Below are 26,672 nucleotides of genomic sequence, written 5' to 3'. Positions count from 1 at the left end.
TTTCATACGAAGAGAGGAAAGGTGTACGGTAGACCGTGTGAGGAAGTCTCTCCGTACTTCTTCACTCATATTCTTTGGAAGTGTGTTTTGTTGTGTGTGTTTTCTCTTCGTTTTAGTGACATGAGTGTTTTCGCTTCGCTGAAATTAGGTTTGTAACGTTGGCGAAGTCATTTCTTGGTTGTTTGGAAGAGAAATGTGCAGTGGACTCCTGGCGTTTTGAGATTGTGTCGCTTGCTGGATCAGCTGATGTACAGGGACCGCGCGAAATACGATTTTTTACTTGCTTAATTTCGATTTAAAAAACTTGATAATGATTTAGATAATATAAAAACATACTGAAAAACTTTATAATATTTATGCTTAACTATTAGACAAATCTTATTAGTATATATAGACTAAAATTTATCGTAATTTTAGGTTTTAACAGAATTTTGACAGTTCCGATCTATGTCAAGTTGATTTTCAATTAAAAAACTCTTAATAATGATTTAAATAATATAAAAAACTTATTAAAGAACTTTATAATATTTATGCTTAACTATTAGATAAATCTATTTAGTATATATAGGCTAAATTTTATTGTAATTTTAGGTTTTAACAGAATTTTGACAGCTCTGATCTATATCAAGTTAATTTCCAATTAAAAAACTCTTAATAATGATTTAAATAATATAAAAAACTTACAAAAAAAACTCTATAATATTTATGCTTAACTATTAGATAAATCTATTTAGTATATATAGACTGAATTTTATTTTAATTTTAGGTTTTAACAGAATTTTGACAGTTCCGATCTATTTCAAGTTGATTTTCAATTAAAAAACTCTTAATAATGATTTGAATTATATAAAAACATACTAAAAAACTTTATAATATTTATGCTTAACTATTAGATAAATGTATTTAATATATATAGGCTAAATTTTATCGTAATTTTAGGTTTAAACAGAATTTTGACAGTTCCGATCTATGTATACGATTTTTTACTTGCTGAATTCCCAATTAAAAAACTTAATAATGATTTAAATAATATAAAAAACTTACAAAAAAACTCTATAATATTTATGCTTAACTATTAGATAAATCTATTTAATATATATAGGCTAATGTTTATCGTAATTTTAGTTTTTAACAGAATTTTGACAGTTCCGATCTATGTCAAGTTGATTTTCAATCAAAAAACTCTTAATAATGATTTAAATAATATAAAAAACTTATTAAAAAGCTTTATGATATTTATGCTTATTTATTAGATAAATCTATTTTGTATATATAGGCTGAATTTTATTGTAATTTTAGGTTTTAACAGAATTTTGACAGTTCCGATCTTTATCAAGTTAATTTCCAATTAAAAAACTCTTAATAACGATTTAAATAATGTAAAAAACTTACTAAAAAACCTCATAATATTTATGCTTAATTATTAGATAAATCTATTTAGTATATATAGGCGAAATTTTATTGTAATTTTATGTTTAAAAAAATTTGACAGCTCTGATCTATATCAAGTTAATTTCCAATTAAAAAACTCTTAATAATGATTTAAATAATATAAAAAAACTTATAAGAAAACTTTATAATATTTATGCTTAACTATTAGATAAATCTATTTAGTATATATAGGCTAAAATTTATTGTAATTTTAGGTTTTAACAGAATTTTGACAGTTCCGATCTATGTCAAGTTGATTTTCAATTAAAAAACTCTTAATAATGATTTAAATAATATAAAAAACTTACTAAAAAACCTCATAATATTTATGCTTAACTATTAGACAAATCTATTTACTATATATAGGCTAAATTTTATTGTAATTTTATGTTTTAACAGAATTTTGACAGTTCCGATCTATGTCGAGTTAATTTTTAATTAAAAAACTCTTAATAATGGTTTAAATAATATAAAAAACTTACAAAAAAACTCTATAATGTTTATGCTTAATTATTAGATAAATCTATTTACTATATATAGGCTAAATATTATCGTAATTTTAGGTTTTAACAGAATTTTGACAGCTCTGATTTTTTACTTGCTTAATTTCAGTTAAAAAACTTAATAATGATTTAAATAATATAAAAAACTTATTAAAAAGCTTTATGATATTTATGCTTAACTATTAGACAAGTCTTATTACCATATATAGGCTAAATTTTAATTGTAATTTTAGGTTTTAACAGAATTTTGACAGTTACTTGCTTAATTTCAATTAAAAAACTTAAGAATGGTTTAAATAACATAAAAAACTTACTAAAAAACCTCATAATATTTATGCTTAACTATTAGATAAATCTATTTAGTATATATAGACTAAATTTTATTGTAATTTTAGGTTTTAACAGAATTTTGACAGTTCCGATCTATGTCAAGTTAATTTTCAATTAAAAAACTCTTAATAATGATTTAAATAATATAAAAAACTTATTAGAAAACTTTATAATATTTATGCTTAATTATTAGATAAATCTATTTAGTATATATAGGTTAAAGTTTATTGTAATTTTAGGTTTTAACAGAATTTTGACAGTTCCGATCTATGTCAAGTTGATTTTCAATTAAAAAACTCTTAATAATGATTTAAATAATGTAAAAAACTTATTAAAAAACTTTATATTGTTTATACTTAATTATTAGATAAATCTATTTAGTATATATAGACTAAAATTTATTGTTATGTTAGGTTTTAACAGAATTTTGAGTTCCGATCTATGTCAAGTTGATTTTCAATTAAAAAACTCTTAATAATGATTTAAATTATAATAAAAACTTTTATAATATTTATGCTTAACTATCAGATAAATCTATTTAGTATATATAGCCTAAATTTTATCGTAATTTTAGGTTTTAACAGAATTTTGACAGTTCCGATCTATGTCAAGTTGATTTTCAATTAAAAAACTCTTAATAATGATTTAAATAATATAAAAAACGTATTAAAAAACTTTATAATATTTATGCTTAACTATTAGATAGATCTATTTAGTATATATAGACTAAATTTTATTGTAATTTTAGGTTTTAACAGAATTTTGACATTTCTGATCTATGTCAAGTTGATTTTCAATTAAAAAGCTCTTAATAATGATTTAAATAATATAAAAACATACTAAAAAACTTTATAATATTTATGCTTAACTATTAGATAGATTTATTTAGTATATATAGGGTAAAATTTATCGTAATTTTAGGTTTTGACAATTTTGACAGTTCTGATCTATGTCAAGTTAATTTTCAATTAAAAAACTCTTAATGATGATTTAAATAATATAAAAAACTTTATAATATTTATGCTTAATTATTAGATAAATCTATTTACTATATATAGGCTAAATTTTATTGTAATTTTAGGTTTTAACAGAATTTTGACAGTTCCGATCTATGTCCAAGTTAATTTTCAATTAAAAAACTCTTAATAATGATTTAAATTATAATAAAAACTTTTATAATATTTATGCTTAACTATCAGATAAATCTATTTAGTATATATAGCCTAAATTTTATCGTAATTTTAGGTTTTAACAGAATTTTGACAGTTCCGATCTATGTCAAGTTGATTTTCAATTAAAAAACTCTTAATGATGATTTAAATATCATTTAAAAACTTCCATAATATTCATGCTTAATTAATAAACATGCTCAATTAGTATATATATGCTAAAGTTTATCGTAATTTCAAGTTTTATCACAATTTTGACAGCGATCTATCTAGTTAATTCTCAGCTTCGCCTTCTTAAAATGTTGAATAAATAAGCTATAACAAAACTAGGTTATCAATACGTAAGATTATTTTTTACCCATAATTTGGTTTTGAGTTATATATAGAAAACATAGATATTTTGGGGCAGGGGGCCGTGTCTCCAAATTGGGTTTATTTACATTTGAGAGCCTGAATGCCACACAGACTCGCGTCTGTCACACGTTGGTAGAATTAGGCCTTTATGTCTTTAAATGATTATATATTGTAATAGGGACGCTAATATATATAGGCTGATTATATATATATATATATATATATATATATATATATATATATATATTATATATATATATATATATATATATAAAATATATATTTAGAGAGAGAGAGAGAGAGAGGGGCATTTTATTATTATTATTATTATTATTATTACTACTACTACTTTCTAAGCTATAACCCTAGTTGGAAAAGCAGGATGCTATAAACCCAGGGGCTCCAACAAGGAAAATAGCCTAGTGGGGAAAGGAAACAAAGAAAAATATACATTAAAATAAATATTTCTTATATAAACTATAAAAAACTAACAAAACAAGAGGAAGAGAAATTAGATAAAATAGTGAGCCCGAGTGTACCCTCAATCAAGAAAACTCTAACCCAAGACAGTGGAAGACCATGGTACAGAGGCTATGGCACTACCCAAAACTAGAGAACAATGGTTTGAATTTGGAGTGTCCTTCCTAGAAGAGCTGCTTACCATAGCTAAAGAGTCTCTTCTACCCTTACCAAGAGGAAAGTAACCACTGAACAATTACAGTGCAGTAGTTAATCCCTTGGGTGAAGAAGAATTGTTTTGTAATCTCAGTGTTGTCAGGTGTATGAGGACAGAGGAGAACCTGTTAAGACTGGGCCAGACTATTCTGTATATGTGTAGGCAAAGGGAAAGTGAACCGTAACCAGAGAGAAGGATCCAATGTATTACTGTCTGGCCAGTTAAAGGACCCCATAACTCGATAGTACTCTTTTAGTTTGGTACACATCTGTATATAAGGTAGTCTTTATTATTGGTGTATTATTTTATAATGCTTGCTAACAAGTTTTTTTATGCTGTTTTTGTTAAATTGGTGATAATAACAGATTTCATTTGCAGATTCACCTCATGGTATAAGCTTAAATGCTGAATAATAAACAATGCATGCGGCTTTAAATTTATGTTTCTAACCATTTTTGTGTTATTTCTACCATTTATATATTGAATATGTTTCTTATTTTTTTAAGAGTTTGTTTAACGTTCTTTTAGCCATTTTCCATTGTTACGGTACAACAAGGGGACCACCTTAAGGTACTATAAATCGTCGAAATAGGAATTAAATTTTTTGTTGTTATTTAAGGACGATTGACGTAAAGAAGGAAACTACGAAAGATATTACCACATAAAGAGAGGCACAGTACTGTACGTCAAATGGCGCTAAAGAGAAAAGAAATATGTTTACGTAAAATACTATACTGAACGTGTAATGACGTTCAGTGGGTTGTAAGGGTGACAGGTATTCTGTTGCTCAATATGGGATTTTTATTTACATTTTTCACTTTATAATACTGTATAGCCATAAGACATAAGGAACTCTGGAATTGTTACATACATACTTACATACCTATACCAAGGCACTTCCCCCAATTTTGGGGGTTAGCCGACATCAACAATGAAACAAAACAAAAAAAAGGGGACCTCTACTCTCTACGTTCCTCCCAGCCTAACAAGGGACTCAACCGAGTTCAGCTGGTACTGCTAGGGTGCCACAGCTCACCCTCCCACATTATCCACCACAGAAGAAGCTTCATAATGCTGAATCCCCTACTGCTGCTACCTCCGCGGTCATCTAAGGCACCGGAGGAAGCAGCAGGGCCTACCGGAACTGTGTCACAATCACTTGCCATTCATTCCTATTTCTAGCACGCTCTCTTGCCTCTCTCATATCTATCCCCCTATCACCCAGAGCTTCCTTGTTACAGTAACTGAAAAAGAAAGATACCGTAAAAAGAGGGAGCTAGAATATATTAAGTGGTTACAACATAACATATACAGTACAGTACTGTAACACTACAGTAATTTGTTGAATTCAGTACAGTACAGTGATACCCTACTTTAGGTTTGATGGACATATAGTATGTCGGTTTTGACTACGTTACCACTCTAAGTTCAGACTTTACGTTACTTCTCTTTTAAGTTCCGACTTTACACTACAATTCTTTAAGTTCCGCTTTACGTTACCACTCTTCAAGTTCCAACCTTATGTTACAATTCTTTAAGTTCCGATTTTACTTTACAACTCTTTAAGTTCTGGTTTTACGATACAACTCTTTAAATTCCGACTTACGTTACCACTCTTTAAATTCCGACTTTACATTACAACTCTTTAAATTCCGACTTTACATTACAACTCTTTAAATTCCGACTTACGTTACCACTCTTTAAATTCCGACTTTACATTACAACTCTTTAAATTCCGACTTTACATTACAACTCTTTAAATTCCGACTTTACATTACAACTCTTTAAGTTCCGACTTTACATTACTCCTCTTTAAGTTCCGACTTAACGTTACAACTCTTTAAGTTCCGACATTACGTTAAAACTCTTAAAGTTCCGACTTTACGTTACGACTCTTCAAGCTCCTACTTTACGTTTCTATTCTATAAGCATTAAACACAAAAACACAATCCTCGTTACACCGTTTTCCCAACTCTACATCTGTTTCTACATTATAAGATAATGATTAAATGCTTTACTATACAGCATGTTGATGTATGTATCTAGTTTTTTAAAAAATATTAACAGTTTCTCAGTACTTCATTGTGTTCTGTATGTGTATAAGAAACATATAAGTCAGTCAATATATAAGATGAAAATACCACCAGGTAAAATATTGCCTTACGTCCCTTATAACCAATTAACATAGGGAAATTATTATTATTAGTAAGCTACTACCCTAGTTGGAAAAGCAAGATGATATAAGCCCAAGGGCTCCAATACGGAAAAATAGCCCTGTGAGGAAAGGAAATAAGGAAATAAATAAATGATGAGAACAAATTAACAATAAATCATTCTAAAAACAAAATAGATATGTCATTTATAAACTATTATCAACGTCAAAAACAGATATGTCATATATAAACTATTAACAACGTCAAAAAAAGATATGTCATATATAAACTATTAACAACGTCAAAAACAGATATGTCATATATAAACTGTTATCGTCAAAAACAGATATGTCATATATAAAATATTAACAACGTCAAAAACAGATATGTCATATATAAACTATAAAACGACTGTGTATTGATTTATCCAGGTACTGTAGACGAAATACGGTATTTAATCGGTACAGTAAACTGTACATCTATGTTGTTCAAGTTGATTTTTTATAATTGCACTTCTATAACAGCAGCACATTTTTTACGTAGATTTTCCTTCTTACAGTATAGCAGCAGCCACAATGACTGACAAAACAGAGGGTAAAACAAAGGAGACCCAGAAGTTTGTATACTTGCAGCTACAACAGGAAAGGGTAAGTATATTATTGAACAGTCACTCCCTGACCGTACTTCATTAATCACATGATTTCCTAGTATTGTTAACCCTTTTACCCCCTAGGTAAGGTTAAATTTCGAGCACATTTTGCTATATATTTATTTAAATTGCTCTAACAGCCTTAATTTTTGTCATAGAGAGGTCAGGTTGGTCTTATTCTTTTGGAAAATGCCTGAAGTTTCTCATAAAGTTATCAAAAATATGCAAAAACATGTAAATAACAGTGTTTTGCAAGAACGTACCGGTGCGTCCATTGGGGGTGAAAGGGTTAATCAGACAGACGAGGGAGAGATGCCGCCTTTCTCTTGAGAGAGTTAATCGTAAAAATTACATTGGTTCTAAAAAAATTAGACATGCATTTACGGACTGGAGGGATTCTCCCTTTTTGTTGAGAGCTGATCGTAAAATGTACCTTGATTCTAGTTTTAGACTTTGTAGGTGGTCCTGGAAGATTAACCAGAGGAAATATTGTACAGTACAGTAGTATGAAAATTAGGGAAGTGGTCAGACAGGGCTGAAAGAGACGATAGGTTATAATGACAAATCTGTAAGTAATTTGTATTTTTCCTAGTATACAAACCTGAAACCATTTATACAAATTGGCCTGCCACCCTGTCCCCCAAGAAATCCTACCAGAAAGCAAAGTGGTTACTCAGGCGAGAGGTGTGAGTGAGCGGGGTACCCAGAGTCCCCCACCCTCACCCTCTAACTAGCAGATGGGGTAGTTATCCTCACTAAAATTATCATGGCTCGTCATTTATCTACGGCAAAATTAATACTCCTATAAATAGCGGAGGGTTTGTATTTGCGCCGAAACAAACCAAATTTGGTTAAAAGTTGAAGAGATGAACCAAAATGAACTGTAGATCCCTCCAATGGGGATGTATTAAGTTAGTGTTTCAGGGATACAATAAGTGAGTTTGGATACTTCTCTCGTTAGGAATTAGCTATATGGATTTGCCTGTCAGATGTACTACTGTTCTGCATTTATGACAATTTTATCTTGCACATCAAATTTGTAAGCATATTTTATGGATAGGGTATGGTACTGATGCATTTGTAGGGTAAGCATAACTATTTCGCATATACTGTACAGCAATGCAGTGTAGATATGATATGTTTTTTTCATAATAGTTTTTTATAGTTTAACAATCTTGGTTTTTCTTTTTACTTTGAATCCTTAGTTTGCCAATCAACTACAGTTTTGGTTGTGGGAAGATATAAAATACTGAAAGTTGGGGATACGCCCTTACCGAATCTTTCCATACCTAACCTAACCTAGGGCATCACGCCCTACCTGACTCGGGGAGGAGGATAACCCCTTCCTCCATCCAGACGCTTCTCACTTATCGTATAGGGGGCCATAAATTACGGAGAACTACATGGATGCATGGTAACCAAACCCAGGGTTCTGCTCTTGACCTAACAATCAAGTGTGAGCCTTGTCTCTGCCCGCATTTTGCCTTGAAGCCCAACCTGACGTAGGGTGCCGTTTATGAGTAATATTAGCTTACTGTACTTTGGTTATTTATTGAAACAGTGAGGTATTGCATTGAACTAGAGCGATGGCCTGAATCAATACTATTCCTAGTGAATTAAGAAGTATTGAGGTGGAAGGATAAGAATACAGTGATACCTCGGTACTCGACCATAATCCGTTCGAGATCCGTGTTCGACCTCCGATTTGTTCGAGTACCGAATTTTTTTTCCCCATAAGAAATAATGGTATATATTCTATTCCGTTCCCAAGCACTCGAACAGGCCCAAAATATTAATAAAACGTGTACCTAAACAACAATAATTATCTAAATGTGTATGAAATTGGTCAGAAAATCCTATAAAACAATTTTAAACCATTTACTGTACTAAAATAAAACAATTTTAAACCATTTTCTGTACTGTAGTGAACATACCTTTGAGCAGCGGTTCGATGGCATACAGGGATGGATGTGGAGAGGATGGAAGGGGGAGGTTACTGCTTGGAAGGAGAGTCCCCTTCCATGATGTGGCGGGGTAGTTCTCCTTCAGGAGTTGTTTCTCTCTCCAATGAAAGGGTGGGCAGATCTATTTCAGGGGTTTCTTCTCTTCTTTGTCTCTTCTTTGGAGGAGAAACAGGCTTTGATGTAGCAGCTTTCTTTTCTTTTGTGAAAAACTGGTCTATTGTTAATTGTTTCTTCCTCCTCTGCAGTATTCTTCGAAAATGATACATGACACTATCATTAAACATATGCACTGCCCGGTTTGCTACTGCAATTTCTGGGTGGTATTTTTCAGCAAAAGCCTGCACATCTGCCCACTTGGAACAAATTTCATTGATGAGAGAACTTGGAACATCCTCCCTTACCTCATCCTCTTCTGAAGATTCCTGCTCCACAATCAGATCCTGCTGCTGTTGTTGTTGCAGGTGCAACAATTCCTCCACAGTCAACTCGGTAGAATGGCTTTCTACAAGCTCATCAATATCATCCTTGTCGACCTCAAGCCCCAAACTCCTGCCCATGACAACAATTTCCTCAACGACATCAGTGTCATCAGAAATTACAGGGGTAGCAGTGCTTGGACCCGCCTCTGGTTGGAAACCTTCAAACTCCCTCTCTGTGACACATGATGGCCACAGCTTACGCCAGGCAGAGTTCAATGTCCTATAGGTCACACCTCGCCAAGCTTGGTCAATCATGTTAACAGAGTTGAGGATGCTGAAGTGTTCCTTCCAGAATTCCTTTAGGGTCAACTTCGTGTCACTGGTCACTTCAAAACACTTTCTGAAAAGGGCCTTGGTATAGAGTTTTTTGAAGTTTGAAATGACCTGTTGGTCCATGGGCTGGAGTATGGGAGTAGTATTGGGGGGCAAGAATTTGATTTTGATAAAGCTGTATTCTTCTTTCAAGTCATCCTCGAGACCTGGAGGATGTGCAGGAGCATTGTCCATAACCAGAAGACATTTCATTGGCAAGCTCTTTTCAATGAGGTAAGCCTTAACCTGGGGGGCAAACACTTCGTTTATCCACTCAGTAAAGAATTGTCTTGTGACCCAAGATTTAGTGTTCGAGCGCCACATAACTGGTAGTGCACTTTTACAAATATTATTTCGTTTGAACACCCGGGGGTTGTCCGAGTGGTACACTAACAAGGGTTTGATCTTGCAATCGCCACTTGCATTTGCACACAGCAACAATGTTAGCCTATCTTTCATTGGCTTGTGACCTGGCATCTTCGTCTCGTCCTTGGTAATGTACGTATTGGCTGGCATTTTCTTCCAAAATAACCCAGTCTCATCACAATTAAAGACTTGTTGTGCGATCAAATTTTGTTCATTTATGTACCGATCGAATTCCCCCACGTATTTATCGGCTGCAATTTGATCCGAACTAGCTGCCTCCCCATGCCTAGTAACACGATGAATACCTGTTCTATTACGAAACTTTTCAAACCAACCCCTGCTCGCTTTAAATGTAAATGAATCACTTTCACTGGTACTCGGACTTTTCTTCACTAATTCTTCATAGATATGCAACGCTTTTTCACAAATGAACGCTTCACTAACACTTTCCCCGGCCAACTGTTTTTCTTTAATAAATATTAAAAGCAACTTTTCCATCTCCTCAATCACTTGTGGCCTTTGCTTAGTTACCGCCGTAACTCCCGTTGCAACATTCGCCTTCTTAATCATTTCTTTATGCTTTAAAAACGTAGAAATGGTCGACTTCGCCATTCCGTATTCTACCGCTAAATCGGACACTCGTACACCATTCTCATATTTCGCTATAATTTCCTTCTTCAACTCGATCGTTGTTCGCACTGTTTTCCTCTTCTCCTTCCCCTTAACACTCATTACTTTCTTGGGACTCATTATGAAAGCTAAAAAAGCAATTAAAAGCACTGAAAATCACTAAATCACAACGAATGCTGATCGCGCGTTGTCTGAGTGACGCTCTCGAGAGAACTGATGCTTCCCGAACAAGCGAGAGTGGCCGAGATGGCGCGATCATCACAAAGCCCATGCGGTCGTCACGTGTTCGGCTGTTCGAGTACCGAATTTTTGGTCGAGCACCGCAGCAAAAATTTCTCGAAAATTTTGGTCGAACTCCGAATTGTTCGAGTATAGAGTCGTTCGACTACCGAGGTATCACTGTAATTTGTAGCTAAAATTTAGGTTATTTTGTCAAGCTCTACTCTTTCATTTCGACCAACAGTCTTCTACATCAGTGAGTGATAGGGATGGAGAAATATGTCTCTCTTGAGAAGAGAGTTTGGTTATTGTTTTGGAAAGACTATTAAAGAAGTGAAGAGAGTTTCTCTTGATTTTGACTGTTGTATCTTTTTCTTCATAAATAGGGGTTGGTTTGTGTCCAGTCCCATACTTATATTGATTTAATGCTTGTAAATCCCATGGGGAATGGAAAGTGTTCCTACCAAACAAATAACATAGCGTGAGAAATAAAGTCTTCGAAAGTCAGTGATGTCGGTTTAGGAATTCCGGAGCATTTGTTTGGAAAGACTTGAAGTGGTACTGGGTGAAATTAGTCTTGTGGGTCAGCTGGAAGGTTTTTTAAAACTTCAAAATTATTTAGTGAATATTACTAATGCAAATGCTTGCATAATTTTAAGAATGACATTGAACTACATAGTTAATTTTGTACTGTGTGTTAACCCTTTTACCCCAGGCTATTTGGAACTTTTCAACCCATTTTTTTTTTTTTCAAGTACATTTTGCAATATATATTTTTTAAATTGCTCTAACAGCCTTAATTTTTGTCATAGAGAGGTCAGGTTGGTCTCATTCTTTTGAAAAATGCCTGAAGTTTCTCATAAAGTTATCAAAAATATGCAAAAAAAATGTAAATAGCAGTTTTTTGCAAGGACGTACCAGTACGTCCATGAGGGTACAGTAAAGGGATGAGTTTTGTGAAACGTACCAGTACGTCCATTGGGGGTAAAAGGGTTAAGAACAAGTTTCTTTTTGTGTTTTTAGGAAATTACTTTCCTCATATTTTTACCAGTTGTGTGACCATTGTGAAAATTTTTCAGCTTGGCGATGGACGCGTTACAGCACTCGTACCTGGCCGTGGTTCGGCTACCCCAGCACATTTTATACCACTTACGGCAAAGCTGTCTGTCGTAGGATCTGGCACCAGACCAGCCCGTGCTGCTGTCCCAGTACCTACTCCGAGGCAACAGGTATTTTTGAGAACTTTTTATCGTAGGTTCGACGGAAAATTTCCTTACAAGATTTTATTAAAACTTTTGGTGCTACTTTATATTGTAGAGAAAATCACTAGTGTATTGTAAATACTGTAAGTTATAGTATCTTGTTTCCCTAATTCATTTTAACGTTTCTTATTTTAAGTGTTTTACTTTATTCATACTGATAGTGAAAATATTTACAATATTTCTTTATGCAAATTCAGGGTTGACTAAGGTTTGCCACCCTTGACTGTTAACCACCAAAGCTGCTTTTATTTCATTTTTTATACTTCTTAGTAAATTTTAACACAGTAGATATCTCAAGTTTGCCCAAACATTAAATCTGACATTGTTAGAAAGTACCGTATAGATGTTTTAATCTCGTATGACGTGCAGCATATATTTTTCTCCTGATGTTGATAATCAATATGTGAGGTTTTCTCTACTACCTGTAGATGTGAATAAGTTTTTCTACACTTTAGTCTTTTAAACTTACTATGGGGGAATGACATCCTAGTAGGTTTGTCTTTATTTTTCCTTTTCTACATAAATTTCAAGTCCTTCCTACTAGTTTTCCCTCTTATAGATATTTGCTTCTAAACTTGATATTTGCTTCTAAACTTGATATTTGCTTCTAAACTTGATATTTGCTTCTAAACTTGATATTTGCTTCTAAACTTGTCATATATCCATGATTATTCGATACTGTATTGTAATCTCAGTTTGCTTTCCAATTTATGGACAAATCTCTCAGCGATGCTTTCCAACTTCTGGCCGAATCTCCGCAATTTATTCTAACTTATGGATATATCTCTTGACTATGGTTTCCAATTTGATGACCTTATCACTTTATTTTCCAACTTAATGACCTTATCACTTTAGTTTACAACTTGATGACCTTATCACTTTAGTTTCCAACTTGATGACCTTATCACTTTAGTTTCCAACTTGATGACCTTATCACTTTAGTTTCCAACTTAATGACCTTATCACTTTAGTTTCCAACTTGATGACCTTATCACTTTAGTTTCCAACTTAATGACCTTATCACTTTAGTTTCCAACTTGATGACCTTATCACTCAGTAACTTCCTCGTGTGTAGTATGATCTCAACACTTTCATGTTTATCCCTTTTGAAATCTCTATATTTTCATTGCAAATTCCCAAAGCTATTTTGCATGCAATGTATTTTTACCTTTCTCACAAGTAGAGACATATAATTTACTATGAAAAATATATAAAGTAAAAACATTTCATTATAATTTTGACAATTTGCAGGGTCAAGGAAGCCCAATTGTCAGCGTAGCAGCTCCTCGACCAGCGGTGTCGTCTTCTGTGTCGGTAGCGTCGACTCGTTCCCTTCTCACGACCACAGTAACAGTGTCTGGTAGTCGGCCAGTCATTGCTTCCCCTGTACCAACTATTGCACCCAAACCTCCAAAAGGAACATGTGCCATTCGAAGAACTGCCAGCAGTGTTGTGGTTTCATCTGGTAAGGTTTTAATTTTGCTAGTTTGTGTTACTTAAAAGTAACTGGTTTACTAAAGCAGAATGCCGTAAAGGTGTACTTAACCCTTTTACCCCCAATGGACGTACTGGTACGTTTCACAAAACTCATCCCTTTACCCCCAATGGACGTACTGGTACGTTTCACAAAACTCATCCCGTTACCCCCAATGGACGTACTGGTACGTTTCACAAAACTCATCCCTTTACCCCCAATGGACGTACTGGTACGTTTCACAAAACTCATCCCTTTACCCCCATGGACGTACCGGTACGTCCTTGCAAAAAAACTGCTATTTAAATTTTTTTTGCTTATTTTTGATAATTTTATGAGAAACTTCACCCTTTTTCCAAGGGAATGAGACTAACCTGACCTCTCTATGATGAAAATTAGGGCTGTTAGAGCAATTTAAAAAAAATATACTACAAAATGTGCTTGAAAAAAAAAAAGGGGGGGGTGGTTAAAGGTTGGGAAGTTCCAAATAGCTTGGGGGTAAAAGGGTTAAAATGTCACAATAAATGCATGAATCTCTAAACTAAAAAAACACCAATACCCTCTTGTATTGGACCATAAATACCCTCTTATATTGGGTGCCGTTTCATAATCCTAAAAGATTCCTTAGGTCTTGTCATATGAAGGTCAAGATTTTACCTATGGGCTATTCTTTAACTAATCACAACAATGGATTTGTTGTAGTTATTATTTTCCACTTCTGATGCTATTAAAATATTCTAATCCTGCTGCTTCCTCCGATGCCTTAGATGACAGCGGAGGTAGCAGCAGTAGGGGATTCAGCATTATGAAGCTTCATCTCTGGTGGATAATGTGGGAGGGTGGGCTGTGGCACCCTAGCAGTACCAGCTGAACTCGGTTGAGTCCCTTGTTAGGCTGGAGGAACGGAGAGTAGAGGTCCCCTTTTTTTGTTTTGTTTCATTTGTTGATGTCGGCTACCCCCCAAAATTGGGGGAAGTGCCTTGGTATATGTATGTATGCCTGGGTTCTAATAAATAAGAACATTTAACAAAATTCCCTCTAGCTTAATGTATTTTTGTTTTATAGGAATGACCAAACCTGCCGGTGCGACCATTGTCCTCGGGTCAGGCAATAGTCAGGCGACAACCGTGTATCGTCCAGCCATCTCTGGCAGTCAGGGCGCTCAGCCTCATGGCCCCGTCATTCTCCACACTTCGAAAGTGTCGGCCCCTGTGTCGGTTTCCTCGGGGACTAATAAAATGTCGCCAAGGTTGCTGCCAATGCCACTATCTCAGGTAAGTTTCTTAATGCTATGTTATTATTATTATTATTATTATTATTATTATTATTATTATTTGCTAAGCTACAACCCCAGTTGGAAAAGCAAGATGCTATAAGCCCAGTGGCCCCAACAGGGAAAATAGCTCAGTGAGAAAAGGAAATAAGGAAGAATAAAATATTACTATTATTATTATTATTTTTTGCTAAGCTACAACCCTAGTTGGAAAAGCAAGATGCTATAAGCCCAGGGGCCCCAACAGGGAAAATAGCCCTGTGAGGAAAGGATACAAGGAAAAATAAAATACTAAGAACAGTAACAACATTAAAATAAATATTTCCTTTATTAACTATAAAAACTTTAACAAAACAAGAGGAAGAGAAAATAAAAAGAATAGTGTGCCCGAGTGTACCCTCAAGCAAGAGAACTCTAACCCAAGACAGTGTAAAACCATGGTACAGAGGCTATGGCACTGTATTTAAAGGAACAATATGGCATGATCTTTGGTTAGTTAATTTTTCTTATTAGAAAAGTGCAATGTAGAGCCAAGAAGACAACATTCTTTGCTGAGAAAATTTTTTAAAGTTTTTGAAATTTATTTAAACTTTTTCCATGCAAGAAAGGAGTATTACCCCTAGATAGTCAGAAGATTAGTGCCCTTGCTTTACTTAACCCTTTTAACCCCAATGGACGTACTGGTACGTTTCACAAAACTCATCCCTTTACCCCCATGGACGTACTGGTACGTTTCACAAAACTCATCCCTTTACCCCCATGGACGTACTGGTACGTTTCACAAAACTCATCCCTTTACCCCCATGGACATACTGGTACGTTTCACAAAACTCATCCCTTTACCCCCAATGGACGTACTGGTACGTTTCACAAAACTCATCCCTTTACCACCATGGACGTACTGGTACGTTTCACAAAACTCATCCCTTTACCACCATGGACGTACTGGTACGTTTCACAAAACTCATCCCTTTACCCCCGTGGACGTACCGGTACGTCCTTGCAAAAAACTGCTTTAAAATTTTTTTTTGCATATTTTTGATAACTTTATGAGAAACTCCAGGCATTTTCCAAAAGAATGAGACCAACCTGACCTCTCTATGATGCAAAATGTGCTTGAAAAAGAAAACGCCTGGGGGTTAAGGGTTGGAAAGTTCCAAATAGCTTGGGGTTAAAAGGGTTAAATGGAGAAGTTGGGTTGTTGAAGGGCATTTTGCGGAACGAGTATTGAAATGTTCAAGTTGTAATTGTGTTCTTTGATACTGAAGGTAATCACTTGGTGGTCAGTTTAAATTGATTCATTACTTTATGAAAACATTGCTTTGAAAAAATGCTTTATATAATCAATGTGGTTGTCATGAAAGCTGGATATTAATCTTTTTGTGAGATCCTTATTTCTTACACTGAGGGATACATAAATATATATTCAGGATTAAGATTATAATTACCTACCTTGATATAAGTTTATTGTTATATGCTAATGTATCAGATGGTGTTAACCCTTTTACCCCCAAAGGACGTACTGGTACGTTTCACAAAAGCCATCCCTTTACCCCCATGGACGTACCGGTACGTCCTTGCAAAAAAATGCTATACAAATTTATTTTTTTCTTATTTTTTATAATTTTTTGAGAAAATTCAGGTATTTTTGAAGAGAATGAGACCAACCTGACCTCTCTATGACAAAAATTAAGGCTGTTAGAGCAATTTAAAATAAATATACTGCAAAATGTGCTGGGAAAAAAATAACCCCCTGGGGGTTAAGGGTTGGAAATTTCCAAATAGCCTGGAGGTTAAAGGGTTAAGCAGCCAATATACTGTAAAATACATTATGAACATGTCCTTACATAAAGACGTGGGTTGTATTTAGTAATTTTTTTGATTTTCAATTGAATTTTCAGTGTAAATGTTTATTCAATTTCAGTTCGTTGGATTTTAGTGTTCACTTATTTTAGTAGGACGATACTGGCTTGTAGCATTGTTCCATTTACTAGATTTGATATCAAAGTTTTTAGTAGTGACAGTTGTCCTGTTTGCACCATTCTATTCTTTACTGGAGCGAGAACACATTATTTCTTTTTGTAGATTAGGTAAATTAATTATTATTCATTATTATTATTATTCCTATTCATTATTATTATTATTATTGTAAACGTTATAGTGGATCTCTGAGTAAAGATCTTGCAATGATTTTAGCCTTCCGGAAGCGTTGTAAACGTTATAGGTGCCGTCTGAGCAAAGACCTGGCAGTAATTTTAGTCTTCTGGAAGTGCTTTAAACATATTTTCTAAATATGTAACTTCTCTGGTAGTTACATATATATAGCAGGATTAAGATATATATATATATATACTGTATATGTAACTACCAGGGAAGTTACATATTTAAAAATGGTATTTTCATTTTAAAATAAATTTTTAAATATACTTACCTGGTAGTTACATATATATAGCTTAATCCCGCTATATATATGTAACTACCAGGTAAGTATATTTCAAAATTTATTTTAACCCTTTTACCCCCAGGCTATTTGGAACTTTCCAACCCGTAACCCCCATGGGGTTATTTTTTTTTTCAAGCACATTTTGCTGTATAGTTTTTTTAAATTGCTCTAACAGCCTTAATTTTTGTCATAGAGAGGTCAGGTTGGTCTCATTCTCTTGGAAAATGCCTGAAGTTTCTCAAAAAATTATCAAAAATATGCAAAAAAAAAAAAAAAATTTAAATAGCAGTTTTTTGCAAGGACGTATCGGTACGTTCATGGTGGTAAATGGATGAGTTTTGTGAAATGTACCGGTACGTCCTTTGGGGGTAAAAGGGTTAAAATGAAAATACCATTTTTAAAGATACGATGTATGTTAAATATAGAATATTTATATTGAAAATATCTCTCTTCTTTTTAATTTAGGTAAGAGCAGGAGTGACAAATAAAGCAGTCCTGTCCTATAGTGCCATTTTGCAAGCTGGCGGGGGAGGGGGCGGAGGAGGAGGAGGTGGGGGAGGAGGAGGAGGGACCACAACTAACATTACCACCAAAGATAATCCATCACTCCAGTCCCAACCTTTGCTTTTGCAAGGGGCTTCGTCCCCAACGTCTCTAAAAAGTCCCACTCTAACTAAAGGCGGGCCTGCTACTATCAGTATTATTACTGGAAAGGTAAATTTTAATTCTCTTTATCTGTAGAGCTTTTCTATATATTTCATATATACGGGGTTAAAGAGATTTTTATATATTATATTTCATATAGTCTATGCTTGGTAAAAGAGGTTTTTTATATAATATTTCATATATGCTTGGTAAAAGAGCTTTTCTATACTGTACGTATTATATTTCATATATGCTTGGTAAAAGAGCTTTTCTATACTGTACGTATTATATTTCATATATGCTTGGTAAAAGAGCTTTTCTATACTGTACGTATTATATTTCATATATGCTTGGTAAAAGAGCTTTTCTATACTGTACGTATTATATTTCATATATGCTTGGTAAAAGAGCTTTTCTATACTGTACGTATTATATTTCATATATGCTTGGTAAAAGAGCTTTTTATATATTATATTTCCTATATGCTTAGTAAAAGAGCATTTGTTCCGTAACCGAAATACAAACCACGCTATTTACAAAGGGTTTACTTTTAGCGCAGCTGAAATGACGAGCCAATAGTTTTTAACGAGGGTTAATTACCCCCGCGCTAGTTAGCGGGGGGTGGGGAAGGGTAGCTTGCTACCCCTCCCCCCTCCACACACCGGTGACTTGCTCCACTTCACTTTTGGCTCGGCGGTGATCAGACGTGTCTGTTCATCGCCTTCGTGACAGCCTTTAATTTTCTTCTTTTTCTTTACAGCTTGTGTGATTGGTTGGAAGTTGACCTTCAGTTATTTTCTTTTATTTAATATGCGGACATGCCCTGGAGTTGCCGGCCGTCCTTGTGGGACTTTCATGTCGGACGTGATTACGGATCCTCACACCCTCTGCCCTCAATGTCGGGGCCGACGGTGCGACCAGGATAACATGTGCCGTGATTGCAGGGAGTGGTCTGCCTCCCAGTGGGAGAGGTTTGGCCGTCGGCGTAAGAAGAAGTCCAAGAGAGACCGTTCTCCTCCGGGGTTAGCCTTGAAGGAGGAAGGTTCTCGGGACTCTTCTTCCGCCGCCCAAACCTCCTCCGAAGCTCCCCCTCGTCCGCCTCCTAAGGAGAGTCGTCCGAGTGGGAGCGCAGGCCCTTGTTCTGTTTCCCTACCTTCGGTGGGGGGAGAGGGCGTCGCCTCCCATAGCGAGGCGGTTCCCCCTCCTCCTCCGGGGGAGGTTATTGATAATAATACTTTATCCAGTGATGATCTGTTGCAGATTTGGTCGTCCCTGGGGCTTAAGGGCTTGCCCTCCAGGGTCGCTCTTATTGACCTTGTCTCGTTGGGGGCCGCTGTTAAACAGTCGCCGGTGGTAGCGGAGGTAGACCCTCTGTCTATTGTCGACGTCGTGGTGACAGAGGCCTCCGACGTGGCTGGGCCTTCCGACGCAGGTGCTGTTGCTGGTGATGGTGCTCTAGGCTCTCCTCCTCCTTCCGTGCATCCTTCGAAGGGGGAAGTGAGTCCTTCGGTCTCGACTGCTGCCCAGCTTCCTTCTGAGGGAAGTGTTTTGAAGGAGACTCCCCTTCGGAGGACCGATGGTCCCGACGATCTCCCCCGAGGCCGCCTCCGCCGTAAGGCTCACCGCCCTCTACGCCACAAGGGCCTCCCTTCCCCTTACAGGGGGACTAAGAGGCGCCTTTTTGGGTCTTCGTCCTCCGGGGGGGACTCTCCTCGTCAGCCTCAACCGACTACTCCGCCCTCCTTGAACCTCTCTGCGGACCGCTCTCCATCTCCTGCCGGATCTTCGCCTTCTGGAGAACTCGTCACCCGACGGGCAACGGTCCCTTCGGGGCTAAGGGATTCTTCCCTTACGCGAGCAGGGCCAGCGCACAAGCGCTCTCCTGCTCGCCAGCGATCTCCTGCTCGTCGACGATCTCCTGCTCGTCTACGATCTCCTGCTCGCCAAGACTCTCCTGCTCGCCGACGCTCACCTGCTCGTCGGCTCTCTCCTGAGGTTCGCCCCCCTCGCCAGCGCTCTCCTGCTCGTCAACTCTCTTCCGAGCGTCAGCGCTCATTTGAGGACCATCGCCCTGCGGTCTCTGACCACCCTTTAGTTCCTGCTGAACTCCCTGCTCACCATCGTGTGTCAGAAACACATGTTCGCCAACGCGCCAGCGATCTTCCCGTTCCTGCTCGTGAACCTATCCTCTCACAGGACACGCGTCGACCTTCTGCTCGCCAGCGATCACCTGCTCGCCAGCGATCACCAGCTCGCCAGCGATCACCAGCTCGCCAGCGATCACCAGCTCGCCAGCGATCACCAGTTCGCCAGCGATCACCTTCACATGCTGCCCGCCATCGCACGAACCTGCATGATCGCCCGCTTACGCATGCTGCTCCTCATCGCAATACCCTGAACGATCGCCCTCCTGCGGATGCTGATCACCATCGCACAACCCTGCACGATCGCCCGCTTACGCATGCTGCTCGCCATCGCACAACCCTGCACGATCGCCCGCTTTCGCATGCTGCTCCTCATCGCAATACCCTGAACGATCGCCCTCCTGCGGATGCTGATCACCATCGCACCCTTTCACGCGATCATTCACCTGCGCATGCTGCTCGCCATCGCACAACCCTGCACGATCGCCCGCTTACGCATGCTGCTCCTCATCGCACAACCCTGAACGATCGCCTTCCTGCGGATGCTGATCACCATCGCACCCTTTCACGCGATCATTCACCGGCGCATGCTGCTCGCCATCGCACAACCCTGAACGATCGCCCGCTTACGCATGCTGCTCCTCATCGCGCAACCCTGAACGACCGCCCTCTTGCGCGCAATCATTCACCTTCACATTCTGCTCGCCATCGCTTACCATCACGTGATCATTATCGCCAGCGATCTTCTTCACCTACGCGGCAGCACGATCCCTCGCCGTCGCGCCATCGCTTGCGTTCGTCGCCTCGGACACGTGTTCATTTACCTGCCCACCCTCACGCCCACTCGCCTGCGCGCCCGCGCGATCGCTCGCCTGCGCGCCCGCGCGACCGCTCGCCTGCGCGCCCGCGCGACCGCTCGCCTGCGCGCCCGCGCGACCGCTCGCCTGTGCGCCCGCGCGATCACTCGCGCAACCATTCGCCTTTGCGCGACCGTTCACCCTCGCGCGACCATAGTTCGCGGCGAATTCCACAGCCGGTGGTAGCAGCAGGGACGCGTGCTCCTAGACGGCACTCGGGATCACCTCCATCCAAGCACAGGTTGGTATTGCAGGACGAGGACAGGTCATTACAGCATTCTTCCCCACCTTCTTTTCAGGCAGGTACCGTCGTGTCCACTCCAAAGGATCGCCCGATCCCTTTCACCTTAGCGAGGATTTCGGACTCTGTGTCCTTTGAGCAGCAGACTTGGTTTGGTCCGCTGGCACGGGCGTTAGTGAGGGTTATGAAACCAGCACTCGCCGGCCAGGGTAACAAACCAGCGGCTGTCTCTCCTACGCTGAAGAGAAAGAGAGGAGTGGACTTCGTGGTGACTTCCCCCAGGGCGAAGTTGGTTCCCAAGAGGTCGGTCTCGAGGGTCCCCTCTCCTGCACGAGTACTCTCTCCTTCTCCCGTGGACGAGGCCTTTCCGTCCTCAGGTGAGTCCAGTGGACCGGTAGTCTTCCCCCCGGCACCAGGGGGGGAGACTTCGCTTCAGGCAGGAGAATTGTCTCGTGAGGAAGGGGCCCCTCGAACCTCGTTGTTGGGATCCTGTATCCCTCCTAGGAGGGAGCCCAAGGATTCCAAGACCATCCCTAAATCCTCTGCAAGGATTCGACAGGAACCCATGACTACCCAGGGGAATGTCCACGTATCACCCCAGGAAGAGATTCCTGGGGCAGGAGACTTAGCTGCCAGCCCGCAGGGAGGAGAACAGCAAGAGTCCGAACATGCCTTCTGGCAGGTCCTAAGCCTGATAAGGCAACTTAACAGTCTTACGGATCCAGTCATCCCCCCCCGTGAAGGCAAAGACACAATTCTGGATGAAGTGTTCGACGTTCGGAAGGCCCCTAAGACCAGTGCAGCTCTGCCCTGGTCTCGGGGGCTGAAGAGTGCCAGAGCTAGGGCCAATGCTCAGCTCGCACTTCTTGCCTCCTCCAGTCGTTCCACTGCCGGGAACAAACTCATCCCTCCTCCTCGCCTTCAGCAGAGGAGGTATTTCGAGATCCTGGGTGAGCACAACCTCGCTCTTCCGCTCCATCACTCTGTGGAGGAGCTGGCGAAGGGAGTTCCCTTGGAGAAACTCTCTGCCCGGCAGGTGTCGTTCTCGGCGGCAGAGATCCTTAACCACGAGAAGGTCGCTAAGTGTGCCATGCAGGCCACTTCGTGGCTGGACTTCTGGTTAGGATCTCTGGGCATCCTATTGCGATCTGAGGACTTGTCCAAGGAGACCAATAGGAAGGCCCTAGAGACCTTCTTGCTCTCGGGCACCCGCTCCATCGAGTTCTTGGCGCACCAGGTTACCACCCTGTGGGCCAACTCGGTGTTGAAGCGTCGCGATGCTGTGTCCGAGAGATTCCATCCGAAGGTCCCCGCCGTAGATGTGTGTAGGCTCCGACATGCCTCCCTCCTGGGGGAGAGCCTGTTTGAGCCTCAAGACTTGGAGCGAACAGCTGAGAGGTGGAGGAAATCCAGCACGGACTCCCTCCTCCACAGGGCCCTTACAACTCGGCCCTATAAGCCTCCAGCCCCGCCACAACAGCAGCAACAGCCTCGTAAGGCTCCAAAACAGGCACCGGCAGCTAAGAAAGTGGTGTCTAAGCCCCAGCCCTTTCCAGCCAAGGTCAAGAGGGGTGGTAAGTCCTCCAGGGGAGGCAAGACTTCTAGGGGTGGCGGCCGCGGCCGCAAGCCCTAGGGGTGGCAGTCCCCCTGCGTGTCCACCTGTGGGGGGATGCCTTCAGCGTTGCGTCCGCAGGTGGCAACATCTCGGGGCCGATGCTTGGACGATCTCGGTGATCGGCCAAGGTTATCGCGTCCCGTTCACGTCATCTCAACCTCCCCTGACAGCGAATCCAGTGTCGTTGAGCTCCTATGCCATGGGATCGGCAAAGGGGCTGGCCCTTCAGGCCGAAGTCAAGACCATGTTCGAGAAGGGTGCTCTCCAGGAGGTCGTGGACGGCTCTCCAGGCTTCTTCAGTCGACTCTTTCTTGTAAAGAAGGCTACTGGAGACTGGAGACCCGTCATCGATCTCTCGGCTCTGAACAGGTTTGTCAAACAAACCCAGTTCAGCATGGAGACAGCAGACACAGTCAGACTTGCGTTGAGACCACAAGACTTCATGTGTACACTGGATCTAAAGGATGCGTACTTCCAGATCCCAATCCATCCGTCTTCCAGGAAGTACCTGAGATTCTGCCTAGACAACAAGATCTACCAGTTCAAGGTGCTGTGTTTCGGTCTCTCCACAGCTCCTCAGGTGTTCACCAGAGTGTTCACCCTGATTTCGACTTGGGCGCACAGGAACGGCATTCGTCTCCTTCGTTACCTAGACGATTGGCTGATCCTAGCAGACTCGGAGTCGACCCTTCTTCGACACTGAGACAGGCTTCTAGATCTTTGCCAGGATCTGGGGATCGTGGTAAACCTCGAGAAGTCCTCTCTGCAGCCGTCCCAGCGACTGGTTTATCTAGGCATGCTAATAGACACCAATCTCCACAAAGCCTTTCCATCAGACGACCGGATAGCAAGGCTGAGGAGGGTGGCGGAACCTTTCCTCAGGCGAAAAGAACTCCCCGCCCAATCGTGGTTGCGTCTCTTGGGCCACCTATCCTCCCTGGCCCGTCTGGTTCCAAACAGCCGCCTCAGGATGAGATCCCTTCAATGGCGGCTCAAGTCCCGGTGGAATCAAGGATCCGATTCCCCGGACACTCTGATCCCAATGGGGTCTCTGGAACAGACGGACTTGCGGTGGTGGCTGGCCGACGAGAACCTGCGAAAGGGAGTGAGTCTTCTCGTCCTTCCCCCGGAATTGACTCTGTTTTCGGACGCGTCAAAAGAAGGGTGGGGGGCGCACGTTCTGAACCAGAGGGCCTCAGGCCTTTGGTCAGAATCAGAAAAGTGCCTACACATCAACCTGCTAGAATTGAAGGCCGTCTTTCTGGCCCTTCAACAGTTCCAACGGTTCCTGGCGGGTCACTCCGTGGTGGTGATGAGCGACAACACCACGGTAGTGGCTTATATCAACAAGCAGGGAGGCACTTTTTCGCAACAGCTATCCCATCTTGCAGTAGAGACTCTGAGGTGGACCGAAACCCACTCGATAACACTATCAGCTCGCTTCATTCCTGGCAAGAGGAATGTGCTCGCCGACAGTCTGAGCAGGGCTTCGCAGATAGTGAGTACCGAGTGGTCTTTGGATCCTCAGATAGCCAACAAAGTCCTGACTTTGTGGGGTTCCCCGACGGTGGACTTGTTCGCGACAGCCTTGAACTTCAAGCTGCCCCTGTACTGCTCACCAGTCCCGGACCCCAAGGCACTCTGGCAAGATGCTTTCCAGCAACGGTGGGACAACATCGACGTGTACGCCTTCCCACCATTCTGTCTGATGAGAAGGGTGCTCAACAGGACCAGACTATCGGTCAACTGTTCCATGACTCTAGTAGCTCCGCTATGGCATCACGCGGAATGGTTTCCGGACCTTCTGCAACTCCTGACGGAACTCCCAAGGGAGCTTCCTCCACGACACGAGCTTCTCAGACAACCCCACTCCGGTGTCCCTCACAGGGCCGTAGCCTCGCTTCGGCTTCACGCCTGGAGACTATCCAGCGTCTCCTCGCGGAGAGAGGCTTTTCGCAACAGGTTGCGGAGAGAATGTCTCGGCACCTGCGAAGGTCCTCTGAGGGAGTCTACCAAGCGAAGTGGAGAGTCTTTTGTGGTTGGTGTCGTGGAAGGGGTATCTCTCCACTCGATGCCACTATTCCAGCAATAGCGGACTTCCTTGTGTATCTGCGAGAAGAAATGCGCCTTTCTGTCTCGGCAGTGAAAGGCTATCGCTCAGCCTTAAGCTTGGCCTTCAGATTGAAGGGCGTGGATATTTCTTCATCGCTAGAACTCTCTTTACTCATACGTAGCTATGAGCTTACCTGCCCCCAGTCGGAAGTGAGACCCCCTCCTTGGAACGTGGTTCGAGTTCTCAGGTCTCTCAAGAGACCTCCCTTCGAGCCATTACGCCAGGCCTCCGATCGCCACCTGTCTTGGAAGACGGCTTTCCTACTCGCCTTGGCCTCGGCCAAGCGAGTTAGTGAACTTCATTGTCTCTCGTACGACATCGCCCATTCAAGGGGATGGGGGGAGGTAACGTTCAGGTTCGTCCCTGAGTTTGTGGCCAAGACTCAGAATCCTGGAGTGCCGGATCCTCGGTTCGACTCTTTCAGGATCGCGAGTCTCCGTTCTGTAACAAACGACCCAGACCAGCTGCTACTATGCCCAGTGAGGTGTCTGAGGTACTACTTGAAGAGAACGGCTGCAGTCCGTCCTCATGTGCGAGCTTTGTTTGTGAGCACAGGCAGGACAAAGAGGAGGGTCACAAGGAACACCATCTCTGCTTGGATTCGAAGGGTTATCCACCATGCCCTGAATCCTGACCCTCCTCCGTCACGTCGCCCTCGGGCCCACGATGTCAGGGGTATTGCTACATCCCTGGCCTTCAAGAGAAACTTCTCTGTGACGCAGGTACTTCAAGCGGGGGTCTGGAAGCGTCAAACGACCTTCACAGCCCACTACCTGCAAGACGTGACCCACAGGAGCCTCGATACGTTCTCTATCGGCCCTGTGGTGGCTGCACAACAGCTGGTCTAACCTCAGGCTCCTTTTTGGACAAGTAGCAGTAGGTTGAGGGCGTTGTTACCCGGTCTTAGTCTGTGTGAATGAAAGAGTATGTCTGACCCTTACTTCTTTCTTCATTCTCCCCTCTCTTGGGGAAGCAGCATCCTGGTCCTCGCATAGCTGACCTCGACCTCTGCAGGTAACCCATGCTTCTTTGTGCTCCTAGTATTAAGCTTAATACTGTTGCGTCTCCCATACCCTGACGAGGTGGTATGGGGAACGTCCTATCCTAGAATTCCTATCTGAAGGTCTCAAGGTCAACTTCATAGGACGAGTCACACTCTCCTCCTCACACTACTTATGTAGGCCACTCGTTCCTAGCGATGCTAGGAACCTGTGAGGTACAGGGGCTCCCTCTCTCTAGTGCTGCTCACTAAGGGATCGAGCCCCCGGGCAAGCCGAAGTCAGTAAGGCTGGGGACTTTCCACCCTTCCTAAGGGGTAAGTCACCCTTTGTAAATAGCGTGGTTTGTATTTCGGTTACGGAACAAATGAC

The 26,672-nt window shown here is 40.6% G+C and overlaps 1 protein-coding gene across 2 annotated transcripts in view; it reads left to right on the top strand.

Moving 5' to 3' along the window:
* Nucleotides 1-11: 11 nt before the first annotated feature.
* The window catches only part of l(3)mbt (lethal (3) malignant brain tumor), a 41,822-nt gene continuing 15,161 nt past the window's right edge, over nt 12-26,672 (top strand). Inside the window, exons 1-6 of one of the 2 annotated variants that reach the window (XM_068350659.1) lie at nt 12-80; nt 7,176-7,263; nt 12,315-12,464; nt 13,749-13,962; nt 15,037-15,245; nt 18,153-18,401. In XM_068350659.1, coding sequence (XP_068206760.1) covers nt 7,192-7,263; nt 12,315-12,464; nt 13,749-13,962; nt 15,037-15,245; nt 18,153-18,401 — 894 coding nt within the window. In that variant the 5' untranslated portion in view covers nt 12-80; nt 7,176-7,191. Of the gene's footprint in view, nt 149-7,175; nt 7,264-12,314; nt 12,465-13,748; nt 13,963-15,036; nt 15,246-18,152; nt 18,402-26,672 lie in introns of both variants that reach the window. The other variant, XM_068350658.1, reaches the window with a different exon arrangement.

This window comes from Palaemon carinicauda, chromosome 27, assembly GCF_036898095.1.
Source record: "Palaemon carinicauda isolate YSFRI2023 chromosome 27, ASM3689809v2, whole genome shotgun sequence".
Classification (NCBI taxonomy): Eukaryota; Metazoa; Arthropoda; class Malacostraca; order Decapoda; family Palaemonidae; genus Palaemon; species Palaemon carinicauda.
This window is presented reverse-complemented; position numbering and strand designations above follow the sequence as displayed.